A 13,839-nucleotide genomic window follows, 5' to 3' on the forward strand; every position below is an offset into this window, starting at 1 on the left:
CTTCCGTCAACCAATATCTGTTGTTCTCCTACAGCTGGTACGAGGCACTAATCTTGTCGGTTAACGGTTAATAATCGGTTAACGAGGGACGGTCATCGCTTAAGAAAATTTTTCAAAATGAGCATCCCTACGTCACATTATTCAGTCTATAACTATAAAAGCGGTAACTTCCTTCTACCTCCACATAGACTTGAATGAAGCAAATATACTGATTCTGGCATTTAAAAAAAACAATCTAAAAAAAAAAAATTGCGATACATAGGTGAATCGATTTTTTTCCAGCCCCTAGCTCCTAGTACGGGTTGAGCTCCAAAAATCTCCAACACTTCTCATAACACAACTCATCAGTATCTTTTATTAGACCCTCATGCCCCAAATGTCTACTTGACACTGCTTTGGAGACCGATTCATTTTCTCGAACTTAACACAACTTCCTCTGAGGCTGCCGAGGACATGGACATGAGCAGGTATTTACTAACCTTATGAGTTTTCTGCTAACTTTGTCACCTGTCATCCCATCGGTTCCCTGGAGGGGTTTTGAATGTCTTGTTCTGAGGATGGATGAGGAATCACAAAATATTTAGCTGACAATACAGTCACACGTGAGATCTTTCAAACAGCAGACAGCTAGGTGTAGAATAGCAGAAACACACATTCTCTAGATTTTCTGAACAACTTGTACATTTTCACTAGTGCAGTTATTTCTCACCTTGTGCCTTTTACACTTCATGGAAAAATTGTCTTCGATGAGTACACAGTCTGCTAGAACAAGGAGAGAACAGGAGTTAAAGATGCCACACGGATTCATCCGAACGGTTCAACCGCCCACACGTGCAGGTTCAGGCCTAGAGGAAGTGATAACAGCCAGACGCACTTCACAAAAGAGCCATTTACAAGCCAATACACATTAACTCACACAGTCGTGGGTGTATTCAACATACTATTCTAACAATGTTACAATACAAGAATCTAAACCTGGACAAATAAAACCAGAACCAACAGCATGGCTAGATGCCACTTGAAATACATTGGGTGAAGTGACCCTTTAAGATTAAAGACATAACCAGTGAAAAATAGCACACTGTACCTGTAAACCTGCACATGGATAAGTAATGTACTTTGTTCCCGTGTGATGTGTGGAGACGGAGGGCAGAGAGCAGCACTAACCTGACTCCAGAGCACACCTGTAGTGGTACTTGTTGGGACAGACTTTGAAGAAGCAGCCCAGTGTAGCTCCCAGGTCTCTGCACGCCGAACACATCTAAACACAGCAGATAATAAAAAAGGATTGAACCCCTGATCTATGATCTATGCTGAGTTTGCTCTAGAAAAGCAGCACACTAGGGAAGCTCACTTCAAGATCTTTCTGTGAACTTCAAACCTAAAGGCTGTATCTATATACCAGCAATCAGGCAACTCTCTGGCCTTGAAGTTAGATAATTCAACTCATGAATGTTTAAGAATCAGAGGAGCCATGGACACCTTATTAACATATTAGCATTTCTTCAAAGTCCTTATTGATCATTATTGCATAGAAATGTCTTACATTCATCATTATGATGAAAACATGAGACAAACATGTTAGAATGGACAAAAAAAATTATATTAGATCTGACAATGTCGGCAGAAACTACAGAACTGGTACATGATGCAGAGAGCTGCTCTGGAGCAGCGGTGTCATCGCAGACCTCAGTTTTTAAAGAGCAGTGGCCTGTAATACGAAGCAGGATTTGGGGTTAGTGAGGTAACTTCAGGGTTAACCCTTCAGGGTTTTCCGTCCTATGACAGTGGTCGCCATGGTTACGTATCTGCCCTGGAGCAGGTTATGTTTGAAATAAAAGATCAACTCTTATAAAAGCTACCGGATCAGATATTGGGCCGATACTGACTCAAATAGCTGGAACGGGTATCGGTGATTTATTCAGTTCAGTCCAGCCTGATGTTAACTTACACATAACAGAATGACCTCAGTCACTTCCACTCAGGGAGGCATACAGCTTATAAATTAAACACTGTTATCAGATCGGTACTCCGTATCGGCTGAAGCTCAGGTATCATTATCGGTATCGGGACTGAAAAAGTCAGATCGGTGCATCTCTATCACTATTATGAGCACGTGGTAACAACAAAAATTGGCCAGTGCACACGTGTCATGAATCTGACAGTAATTTTACATGTGCACTTAATTGTGCGCAATGTAAGAACATTTCTGTGAATGAGGCCCAAATGAATGTCTCCATGTTGCCTGTCTGCATGAATAATTTCCAATATTTTTCCTAACTGACATAATTGTCAATTACATATGCTTACTCATGCTTTGATTTGATAACAAATCCAAACTCTATTAGTATTCTAGAGGCCTACAAAACCAGTAAGTAAACAGACGGACTATTAATGCATTATCATCCTTGATGTTTTGTTCATTATCAGCTCCATCATATCACTCACATCTCCATGTGGAGTTGTGTAACAACATATTGATATTATGGGTTAAAGACGGGTGCAGTTTACCGTCTCCTGGGCCACCTTGACAGCCTCCTCCAGTCCGTAGACTTTGCCCTTCACGAGGAACACGCCGGTGGACCAGATGCCGCAGTCTTCGTGGAGCCAGTATTCACAGGGCTCCAGAGGCAGCACGGGGGGGCTGTACCAGTCCTCCACATCAGCAGAGGCGCCGTCAAACCGAGCCCGCTTAGCTGCAGGGCGGCCAGTACCGTCAGCTGTCCACCGGTGGCTCTCCAGGAGGCCCTTCTGCTTCAGCGGAGCTCCTGGCCTGAGGGGCCACGCTGCGGGTGCAACGGCACCCTTCCTCCCCCTGCCTCTGACACTGCAGGACGAAGAGTCAGAGTCGCTGTATTCCTCCCCGTTCTCTTTGAGATGCGACATGCTGGCTGGTCTTTTGGTGCTCGGCTGGTACCCTTCGGGGTAATAGGGACCGTGGAGGTCCCCCAAGTCCATGGCGTTGGCCGCCTGTCCACACAGGCAACAGACGAGAGCTCGCTGGTGCTGGCTGTGCATGGAAGCCCGGCCCAGCTGCAGACAGGAAGTGCTGGGTACAACTGCAGAATTGAAGCCACAGTGGTGAGGCTGCTGGCCCTTCTTGTGTTGCGTCCTCACCTCCTCGGGGTAGTTGACTACAGTACACAGTGATGACGAGGACTGCTGTCGTTCCATGCGGATGAACGGAGAGAAACTGTCTAACCTAATGTCCCTTTTCTCCACCTTGAAGTTGACGTACTTCAACCTGATCTCGGGCTCCTTGGGGGCGAACATGGAGGAAGACAGGCTCCATTTGTGTTTCCTTTGCCTCCTCTTGGCGGTAGCAGCCCCCTTCGGATTGGCGGTAGCAGCTCCCTTCGTCTTGGCGGTAGCAGCCCCCTTCGTCTTGGCAGGTGTTTTGCTACCTGTAGCCTTGCCTTTTCCTCGGCTTTTCTTTGGAGATTTTGATGATGATGATGATGATGATGGTGGTGGTGGCGGGGAACATCTTGCCATATGAATTTCCACTGAGAGGTCGGGGTGAGAAAGATGCTCTGGCTCCTTTGAGTTTTTGTTCTGAGGTCGTGACTGTGATGAGGGTTTCCTCTTTGACTTCACAGGGCTAGTCTGTGCCGAGCATGCAGGCTGTGAAACATCCTTTGGCTCCTTCTTTGACTTCTTGTGCACAGAAGACGGAGGACTTTTTGGAGGTGTGCTGCTATTAGACTTTTTAGTATTATTGATTGCAGAATCAGAGGTAGAGTCTTTGTAACGGTGAGTGTTCATGTTATTAGTTTTACCCCTTTTCATTGCTTTTTGTCTCCTTGTTTTCACTGAGAGGGGCGCTTTCGCTCTGCTTTTCCTTTTTCCTCCCGACAGGGTGGCATTCCTCTTAGGACTGGCTAACTTAGCTGTCGTCTGGGAAGCTGTTGCTTTCTTATTGGTTCGTATGCATCCCGACACTTTATACCTACTTGAATTTATGTTCATAACTATAGCCTCCAACCGCATCCCTCTGCCGGACCGCGCTGGCAGTTTCTTTCTCTGTGGTGCCTTAGCATTTCCGTTCATGTGAGGGATGATGGTTTTGGGTTTGTTTTCTGAAACATCTGACACACAAACATCATCCGTCAAGTCGATCAGAGGCTCCAGCACAGCCTTCCGTCTGTGGACAGGCTGCTTATTTTCTGCGGTTGAATCTAACCTCGTGGTGCTATCGCTGATGCCAGAGCCCGGCTGAATGGCCCCCTCTGTCGTCAGGCTGTCCCACACGACCTCATCGGTTGCCTCTAGATACGAGTTGTCGCCGCTGGGTGAGCTGGAGGCCTGAGGCAGGATGAACACATCTTCCACATTGTCCAGTGAGGTAGCAGAGGGGGAGACGGGGTCCTCCAGAGGACTGATGTACTCCCTGCTTAGTGAACACAGGTCTCTAGCAGCCGGGCTGTCCAGAACGGCCGTTGGGTCCGGTTTCTTAGACATGACAAAGAGCACCTCGGAGCCGCCCCTCTCCTCATCCTCCCCCGTGACCGGGGTGAGTGACTCCGGTGAGGATTCAGCACATACTCCTGAACTACAACAGCTATCACCCTGTCCATTTTCCAAACCCCCACACTTTCCTAGAGAAAGGACGTGTTCCTCTGCGCCTTTTACATCCATATCCCCGTTGCTGGAAATGACTCCACCATTGAACTCCTGAGGCTCCTGCATTAGACATACTCCCCCATCACTCTCTGGTCCCACCTGAGCCTGAGACAATGACTGAAAGAGGTCCGTCTGATAGCCGAGGTCCATGGGCCCATCAACCTGCTCCAAGTAATGCTGGTTCAGTGCATAGGCGGTCTCCCCGAGCCCTTTATCTGAGTCACAAGGAGGGTGGAGGGACAACTTGCTAATAGGTGGCACACCATACAGAGGCCGAGACAGGGAGTCGTGAGCAGAGAAGACGTGAGACCTGCTCACGTAGGACAGGGTGACTGTAGTGTGGGAGAAGGCGTTGTCTGGTTGAACCGGATCCCCTGATTGGAGAGTGGCGTCTGAGGAGCCCGTCTCTGAGAAGGGTAATTCGGGGTCCCCGGTCCCAGAGTTTGGGTACCAGCCAGGGCTCTTGACCATCCGCAAGGCATCGAGGGACGGGCTGTTGAGGACCTCGCTTTTCCTGGTCAGGTCGATCATAGAGGGGACGCTGGAGGTGGACAGGTCTTGAGGCTGGAGATCATCTACGTTCCCAGGTGGCTGCTCCATAACAACTGCAACGGATGGAGAGGAGAACAGAAAGTGGTGCAGCTTATAAGAATGAGTTCTGTCTGAGAGGAAGCATTACATTTAAAGGGACTGTTTGTAACTTGTTACACGTATAAATCATTGCGGGTCAGTATCCCATGCGCGCTTGGCTGTGGCTACACTGTTCAGACTCAGACATAAACTAGTATCTAGTATCTGTATCTAGTGAAGCCCGTCTGTTAAACAGTGTTGGCCGCGGTCCGAGGACGCGGGGGAGACCGTAGCTTTGGTCTCCAGGGCCGGAGTCTCTGCTGTACTCTGCTCCTCTGCCTGCCTGCCTTCACTAACACACCGCGCTCGTTCTCACTCTTTCGCTCCTCTAACATGCATGCGCGCACACTCCACACTACAGAAGAGTTAGTTTAGCTCTGAGAATATCTAGTGAATGTTCAGTGGACGTTTGTGCAGAAATAACTGCTGCAGCTCCTCCAGACCAACAGAGGTTTCCCGTGTCTTGTGAAGTGACGGGGCTCTGCAGAGAGAAACGTTATCGTCTCCGACCAAAACTCCGGTGTCTCCCCTTTTCCCTCCGGCCGCGGTCGGGAGGCTGAGGCAGGAAAAGCCAACACTAGGATCAGCATTGATTCATGGAGAGACCTTCGTCTGGTCAGCTAACATTACTGCCAAGCAGCTGAAATATAGAGTGATATTGTGGTTTTAGCTGACGTGTGTCGCCTCACTGTGTTGAGCGATGCTCGTTCATGTCTATGTAGAGCGAGCACAAGCGCGAGCAACAGGACGCTGACTTTAGTTGACTTAACGGCCACAGGTGTCGCTGTTAACAAGACATTCCTGATTCTTACAAACAGTCCCTTTAACGATATTTTTAACATTAGTGAGCACTCTTTTCTAAGAACTCAAGGTCATAGTTTAACTACTTTTGACCACTAAGCTACGTCAACTTGAGTCATCACTTTGTTGCTGTGTCATTCAACTTGTTTTAACTAAAGTCACAACATTAACTAGCTAACTGACGGGTTCTAGTTGGAGAACAAAGCATAACTCACAATTTACATGTTGGCTCATTTCCAACTTACAATAATGTTTGAATATTCCTGATATCAAGTTGTTCTGTTCAGTAGATAAGGTTAATGTCTCTCCAGACAGCAGGAGACCGGCTGACTCTTCTTTACCACTAACGTTGACAGCTCAGGGCTGCTAACAGAGTTAGCTTAGCCTAGCCACAGCTAACGTTAGCCAAGGCCTATAGAAGGAGGCTGGGTCACGGGTCTTGGAGACCGGGGTATGACGCATGCGCAATGTAACTGAAGCTGCGGTCGTGCGTTGTGATTGGCTCAATTTCCGCGAGTGCAGACCAGATTTTACTGCGCATGTGTCATACCCCCCAGATATGACGCGTTGATGACGCGTGACCCAGCCTCCTTCTATAGGCCTTGACGTTAGCTAGGCCCGGCTTAGCTCCGGGAACACTCCCGTACGCAGAACTCCATCAAATATCCGGCAGCTTTAAGTGATTTTCATTAAAGGCAGAAAGTCCTGCAGCCACACAACGTGACTTTACAGCTCCTGCTGGTCGATAGAGACCTCTCTTGAGTTCGGCAACGTCTACTCCTCCATGGAACTCATTATTACCACAGCAGGTCAACTTTTACAGCTCAGTGGTCCACATTGTTCTCCCGCTAGACGTTGAGACTACCAGGAACTTTGTTGGTCAAACCAGTTTTAAAATGTTAAATGTGGTTTCAAAGGGAGCTCTTTGCTGTATCACACTCACGCCGAATTGAAGAGTGGGTCTCGGCGGTTCAAAGAAGTGTGAACTGCTTTCTTCTACATTTAAAAACTCAACGAGGAGTAAAGTATTGTTAAATTGCGGATCACTTTAGTGGAGTTTGGCGACACGTTCTCTCCGTTTCCGAGAGCGGAACGCATCAGGGGCAAGGCCCGGTGGATGAGACAAAGACAGAGCGGAGTAATGCTGCTGCTGCTGCGCTGCGGAGCACAACTTACCCGGACAGGAGAGATCGCTTTAAACACGTCCAGTTAAGAGTCGGTCCCAGCCTGCATCTCTCTGAACAACTCCTCTAACGTTACTATAACTAACCTACTAACACTACAGAGACTCACAGCTCCACATTAGATAAAGCTCCTCACTCTCCAGGATCACTCTAACGTCCCTCTGAGAGCAGCTCTGTCAAGTTGTTTAGAGCCTAATCTCAAACTTCCGGATGCCCCCTTCATAATAAAACGATTAGGGATGCGTTTCGCTGTTTTTCCTTCTTTTATTTGAAATAATACGCATACAAAAGTATAATTACACCATATATCAAAGTGGTGGAAATTACTTAACTTAATTCCTCTAAATGTTAGTAGGAGGGCAGCCTGTAGTTCTGTTCCCCTTTGACCCAGCCTGTAGTTCCGTTCCCCTTTGACCCAGCCTGTAGTTCTGGTTCCCTTTGACCTAGCCCGTAGTTCTGGTTCCCTTTGACTCAGCCTGTAGTTCTGGTTCCCTTTGACCCAGCCTGTTCTGTCCCCCTTTGACCCAGCCTGTAGTTCTGATTCCCTTTGACCCAGCCGGTTGTTCTGTTCCCCTTTGACCCAGCCTGTAGTTCTGGTTCCCTTTGACCCAGCCTATTGTTCTGTTCCCCTTTGACAAAGCCTGTAGTTCTGGTTCCCTTTGACCCAGCCTGTAGTTCTGGTTCCCTTTGACCCAGCCTGTTGTTCTGTTCCCCTTTGACCCAGCCTGTAGTTCTGGTTCCCTTTGACCCAGCCTATTGTTCTGTTCCCCTTTGACCCAGCCTGTAGTTCTGGTTCCCTTTGACCCAGCCTGTTGTTCTGGTTCCCTTTGACCCATCCTGTTGTTCTGTTCCCCTTTGACCCAGCCTGTAGTTCTGTTCCCCTTTGACCCAGCCTGTAGTTCTGGTTCCCTTTGACCTAGCCTGTTGTTCTGGTTCCCTTTGACCCAGCCTGTAGTTCTGTTTCCCTTTGGCCCAGCCTGTAGTTCTGTTCCCCCTTTGACCCAGCCTGTTGTTCTGTTCCCCTTTGACCCATCCTGTTATTCTGGTTCCCTTTGACCCAGCCTGTAGTTCTGGTTCCCTTTGACCCAGCCTCTTGTTCTGTTCCCCTTTGACCCATCCTGTTATTCTGGTTCCCTTTGACCCAGCCTGTAGTTCTGGTTCCCTTTGACCCAGCCTGTTGTTCTGTTCCCCTTTGACCCAGCCTGTAGTTCTGGTTCCCTTTGACCCAGCCTGTTGTTCTGTTCCCCTTTGACCCAGCCTGTAGTTCTGGTTCCCTTTGACCCAGCCTGTTGCTCTGTTCTCCTTTGACCCAGCCTGTAGTTCTGGTTCCCTTTGACCCAGCCTGTTGCTCTGTTCTCCTTTGACCCAGCCTGTAGTTCTGGTTCCCTTTGACCCAGCCTGTAGTTCTGTTCCCCTTTGACCCAGCCTGTAGTTCTGGTTCCCTTTGACCCAGCCTGTTGCTCTGTTCTCCTTTGACCCAGCCTGTAGTTCTGGTTCCCTTTGACCCAGCCTGTTGCTCTGTTCTCCTTTGACCCAGCCTGTAGTTCTGGTTCCCTTTGACCCAGCCTGTTGTTCTGTTCCCCTTTGACCCAGCCTGTAGTTCTGGTTCCCTTTAACCCAGCCTGTTGTTCTGGTTCCCTTTGACCCAGCCTGTAGTTCTGGTTCCCTTTGACCCATCCTGTAGTTCTGTTCCCCTTCGACCCAGCCTGTTGTTCTTTTTCCCTTTGACCCAGCCTGTAGTTCTGGTTCCCTTTTGACCCAGCCTGTAGTTCTGTTCCCCTTTGACCCAGCCGGTTGCATGTAGTGCATGTATAGTGTCACCAGGTCGGCCAACCCTGGATTTTTCCTTTTTTTAATAATAATTAGTAGTTAATAGTTAGTTATAATAGTTATTGGGTTACTGTTTAACTCTGGGTGACTTGATAAGTCAAACCAGGAGCAGAGAGGCATTATGTAGGATCTGTTCCACTTCAGTTTATTAACCCTAATATTTGGTGTCTAGTTTATAAATTAAAAAAATCTATATATTTGAATAATTTGCAAACATTTGCTGTTGTCGAATGTTTCACATGACCCTCTGAAGCCAAGTACTTTCATTTTTTTTTTTTAAAACTGACTTTATTTGATATTCTGGTAGTGGTGGTGCAATCCATCCATCCATCCATTCATTATCTGTAAGCGCTTATCCTATTCAGGGTCACTGGGGTGCTGGAGCCGATCCCAGCTGACATTGGGTGAAGGCGGGGAGGGGGGGGGGGGGGGGGGGGTACACCCTGGACAGGTCTCCAGACTATCACAGGGCTGACACATAGAGACAGACAACCATTCACACTCACATTCACACCTACGGGACATTGAGAGTCAACAATGAACCTATCCTGCATGTCTTTGGACTGTGGGAGGTAACCTGAGAACCCGGAGTAAACCCACGCTATAACACGGGGAGAACATGCAATATTCACACAGAAGGACCCCAAGGTTCGGGTTTGAACCTGTGACCCTCTTACTGTGAGGCACCACCGTGCAGCCCAATCAAAGATCAATGATAGTCTGATTTTACGCATGATCCATGATGATGAAGACGCAGGCAAATATAAATGCATGGCAAAAAATAGCATATTGTCAATATTTAGGAGAAAATTTCACAATCCTGTTTTCAGGGGAGCTCAAGTGTTATCAAGAGGAGCCAGTAAGCTCCCCCTGGCTCTCCTGTAGGCCACGCCCTGACAGTAATGCCACTTTCTAGAAGAAAGTTGAATTCTTGCAGAACATTTCAGAATGAAATTCACATTGTGCAGTTGAAGTTCTCATTCTAACACAAGTGTGTGTTGTTGCAGCGCGCTGAGCCGACCGCCCTGCGAGACCACGACTACTGCGGAGGAAGGAGGAGAATCTCTGCACGCCTGGCAGAGAGAGCAGGGCGAGTCCACGCTGCAAAGACGACCGGGTCGGACATTTGATTTTCATAAATGAAGCATGAAATTCTCCTTGGGAAGTTTGACAAAACAATCTCAACTCAAGGTGAACTTACAAGCTTTTCCCAATGCTATACGACCTGGTCCTCATCAGCTGAACTTTGCTCAGTTGTCATGTAGATGGATCTGTTGAGACATAAGCTCAGTAACCGTCAGAAGACCATGTATGGTTAAAAGCTCTGGAAAAAGCAAGGCCTTGCATCAAGATTGTTTTATCAAACTACAATTTCCAAAGAGGTTGAGAATGAACCTGTCAGCCGACGTAGACGGGCAGTCCTGACAGCTCTATGGATGAAACCTGACAGCTACTGCGAGATATCATGTACGTGCGCAGTATGTGACCTCTTTCATTTAAATGTGACTCTCTATCAAAGGTTTAGAGCTCCTTTTGTAATGCAGAGAGCACAACCAACGCTAGTAACTGTCATTTCACATAAATGGTAAGAGACACTAACAGTTCTGTACAGGATGATGATTCATCTTTCAACAGTTATTTGAAACACTCCCTTGTAAATACACGTGTGGTTGATTGCAACACTGTGTGCAGGCAGAGACAGGAAAGTGTGCCAGAAACACCAGTGCGTTAATAAATCATTAAAGCTGAGTGCTGTTCTACTCATCATTTCTGTTATCTGTTCTGTGTAGCAGTTTAATGAAAAACTGAATTGTCATGTTTTTACTTCTTACGTTTTTACTTCTTACGCTTTTTATTTTGTTTGTACGAATCTTCAACCTGACCAAATACATTTTTTATTTTGTTTGTACGAATCTTCAACCTTTTTTTGTCCTTTAAACTTTCAGTTGAAACACGATCAAAATCTGAACTGAGAGAAGAAAACGTTGTTTATACGTCTGTCATTTCTACGCAGGATCATGGGCGATCCAGACCGATTTTACCGTCTTTCAGAGGCTCGAGCAGGTTCAGTTTTAGAGCTAGAGAGAAGATCATCATACGAAACTAGAAAACCTAAAGAATCCACTGGTACCATGCCATGTCCTGGTAGCTTGTCGGGAAGGAGGCTAAATAACGCTCCAAAGTTGGGCTACATTTTGACGAGGAGAAATTAGCATGGTCATTTTCAAAGGGGTCCCTTGACCTCTGACCTCAAGACATGTGAACGAAAATGGGTTCTATGGGTACCCACGAGTCTCAACTTTACAGAAATGCCCACTTTATGATAATCACATGATGTTTTTTTCATGCAGTATAAATGTGTTATTTCCACCTATTCTAAAATGGTGTATTTGAATATTTCTGCATACTGGGGTCCCTAAACAGTCTTGAATACCATAAATTGGGTATCACTGTAAAGCTGAGACTCTTGTGAATCCAATGAGCCCAACTGTATTCATGTGTGATGATGTTAGTCCCCATAGGAGACATTTCATTGTAGTGAAACCATTTTTTTTAAACTTGACCTCACTGTATAAAATGACCTGTGGTGACCTCTAGGATAATCACAGCCTCATGAAACTTTACAGCCACAAACTAAAAATTAAATTCTTGCACAAATCTAAAAATTTAAAAAGTTTTTGATCCCAAATCACAGCATGGCTTTTTTATTTTGGAGGAACTATTGATATTTTTTATTAATTCTTCAGTTGTAAAAAATGGTTAAATTTAGCACGAAATCTGTGTAACAAATGGTATCAACCCAAAAATTGCTGCAACAACTTATGAGACATAATAGAGCATGGGGATGGCCATCATATACTTCTATCATAATGTTATAAACCCTTATACACTTTCACTATTAGTTTTAATTAATTCATGTTTATTTCTGACTAGAAGAACTTGACACACGGTGCTGAGCTGCATCTCAGACTAATCTCCAGGTTCCAGCTTTCAGATGATGTACACCACTTCTATGTGACATCTACTGTTGACCTGCTATCTCCCCCTAAACATCCCCTGGGACTCCCTAAAGAAGACTAAAACGGGTCTACTGTTGGTCTCAGAGGGTTAAAACAAAAAAAATGTCAAAACAGTCACACAACAAAAAGGGTGCAAAAATATTTATTGCTAATAAACCTGTAGTCAGTTGGTGTATATTTGCCTTATATTTACAATAATAGAGTACAGAGGGATGGGAATGTGAAAGAAAAATCCCAACCATTTAAATAAATACAAAGGGACTGCCACTGAACAAGACTACAAACATAACCAACTCCAACAACTCCTCTACAGCTGGACCAATGATTGTAGTGAGAAAAAAAAAAAACTCTATATAAATTTTCATATATATATATTTAAATTATAGTCAGTGAATCCCATCCATATGCATTCAGCTGTCACCTTTCCAAAGGGTATATCTCAGACTGATCCAGAGAACATCCACGATGTTAATTTAGAAGTCGAGCGATGAAGCAACATGGTGGGTGTTTTGTTTTCTAATGCAGACGTTGATCCGTAGCTTGTTTACTGAGCAACACTTCCATCTGTGCTGGAATGATGATGGAGCGGTGGAGCGTTAACGTGCAGACCTGAACGCCACACTCATTCCTATTGGTTTTATGCAAGTATTACTCATGAATACGTAGTTGTGTTTAGCCTTCGAACATCACATTTATGCCTTTGGCTAGCAACAGTCTAGGGAGTTAAAACAGTAGCTTACACAGTCATAGTTTTAGTGTACGTATACATGACAGATGCTCAATTAAAAACAGTATTTACAGTAAGACATGGCAGCAAAAAAAAAAATACAAAAAAATGTCACAGTTAACTGAAGTGCATGGAATGCAAAATCTAGACATGAAATTCAAACTTCATACCATGTTTTTTTTTTTAATAATATATGATCTGTGTTTTGTGACCAGTGTGTAGTGTAACTAAATAAGTAATCACAGAGCTAAAATATAGTGGGCTTTCTAAACATGCAGCAAGGTAGGCAGACACGATGCGTCGCTGTCAGAACTCCTTAGTGTCTTTATTGTCAAACAGGTGGAGTCTCTGCTCAGCCGTCAGCCCTTCCTTTAGACTCTGGAGGGACGAAGAGAGAAGAAACACACGTTAATAATGACTGAGATACAACTTGTTCTGGTCACATGTTCCTGAGCAGGCAGTGTTTCCCTTGTCAGTGTAAACCTTCCGTCACCCAGTGATTACACCTCACACAAACACCACCATTACAGTTGCTTGCAAACCCTTCTGTGATATGGAGCCCCGAAAACTCTTGCAACAGTGGCCAAGTACGGGATGATGTACAGCGAGCCGGTCATTGCTGTGAACTAAACCCTGACAGGATGATGCCGCACGGTGGACCCCGATGCGTTATTTCACAACAATGAGCTGCTAGCTGTACATTATCCCGGTTATTACACGGCTACTTTGAAACAAAAACGGTCCGACAGAGTCCGACATCAGAACTGCGCCCATAGCAATGGTTTGTTGCCCATAGCAACGGTCTGTTATACATAGCAATGGTCTGTTATAAAGAAATAACAGACCGTAGAACGCCGCGATTGACCAATCAGAATCAAGCATTCAACAAAGCTGTGTATTGAGTAAGGGATAATGTACCCCTTCAGGGTGATGCAAGACCCCTCTGCTCCGTGTCAGGGTGTTGCATCACCCTGTCGGGATTTATTTCACAACAATGACCCGCTAGCTGTACATTATCCCGCTT

The 13,839-nt window shown here is 45.9% G+C and overlaps 2 protein-coding genes across 8 annotated transcripts in view; both read right to left on the bottom strand.

Moving 5' to 3' along the window:
- si:dkey-94l16.4 (retinoic acid-induced protein 1) overlaps positions 1–7,597 on the bottom strand; it is an 11,493-nt gene extending 3,896 nt beyond the window's left edge. Inside the window, exons 1-6 of one of the 6 annotated variants that reach the window (XM_037755517.1) lie at positions 6,270–6,471; positions 3,379–5,228; positions 2,512–3,330; positions 1,168–1,261; positions 710–762; positions 480–551 (exon numbers count right to left, since the gene is read on the bottom strand). In XM_037755517.1, coding sequence (XP_037611445.1) covers positions 504–551; positions 710–762; positions 1,168–1,261; positions 2,512–3,330; positions 3,379–5,228; positions 6,270–6,288 — 2,883 coding nt within the window. In that variant the 5' untranslated portion in view covers positions 6,289–6,471 and the 3' untranslated portion in view covers positions 480–503. The other 5 variants (XM_037755513.1, XM_037755516.1, XM_037755514.1 and 2 more) reach the window with 5 other exon arrangements.
- A 4,617-nt stretch (positions 7,598–12,214) lies between these two features.
- Positions 12,215–13,839, bottom strand: part of LOC119479124 (myosin phosphatase Rho interacting protein) — a 52,953-nt gene continuing 51,328 nt past the window's right edge. For both annotated transcript variants that reach the window (XM_037754377.1, XM_037754378.1), the window contains one exon: positions 12,215–13,193. In XM_037754377.1, the coding sequence (XP_037610305.1) occupies positions 13,122–13,193 (72 nt within the window). In that variant the 3' untranslated portion in view covers positions 12,215–13,121. The remainder of the gene's footprint in view (positions 13,194–13,839) is intronic.

This window comes from Sebastes umbrosus, chromosome 20 (genome assembly GCF_015220745.1).
Source record: "Sebastes umbrosus isolate fSebUmb1 chromosome 20, fSebUmb1.pri, whole genome shotgun sequence".
Classification (NCBI taxonomy): domain Eukaryota; kingdom Metazoa; phylum Chordata; class Actinopteri; order Perciformes; family Sebastidae; genus Sebastes; species Sebastes umbrosus.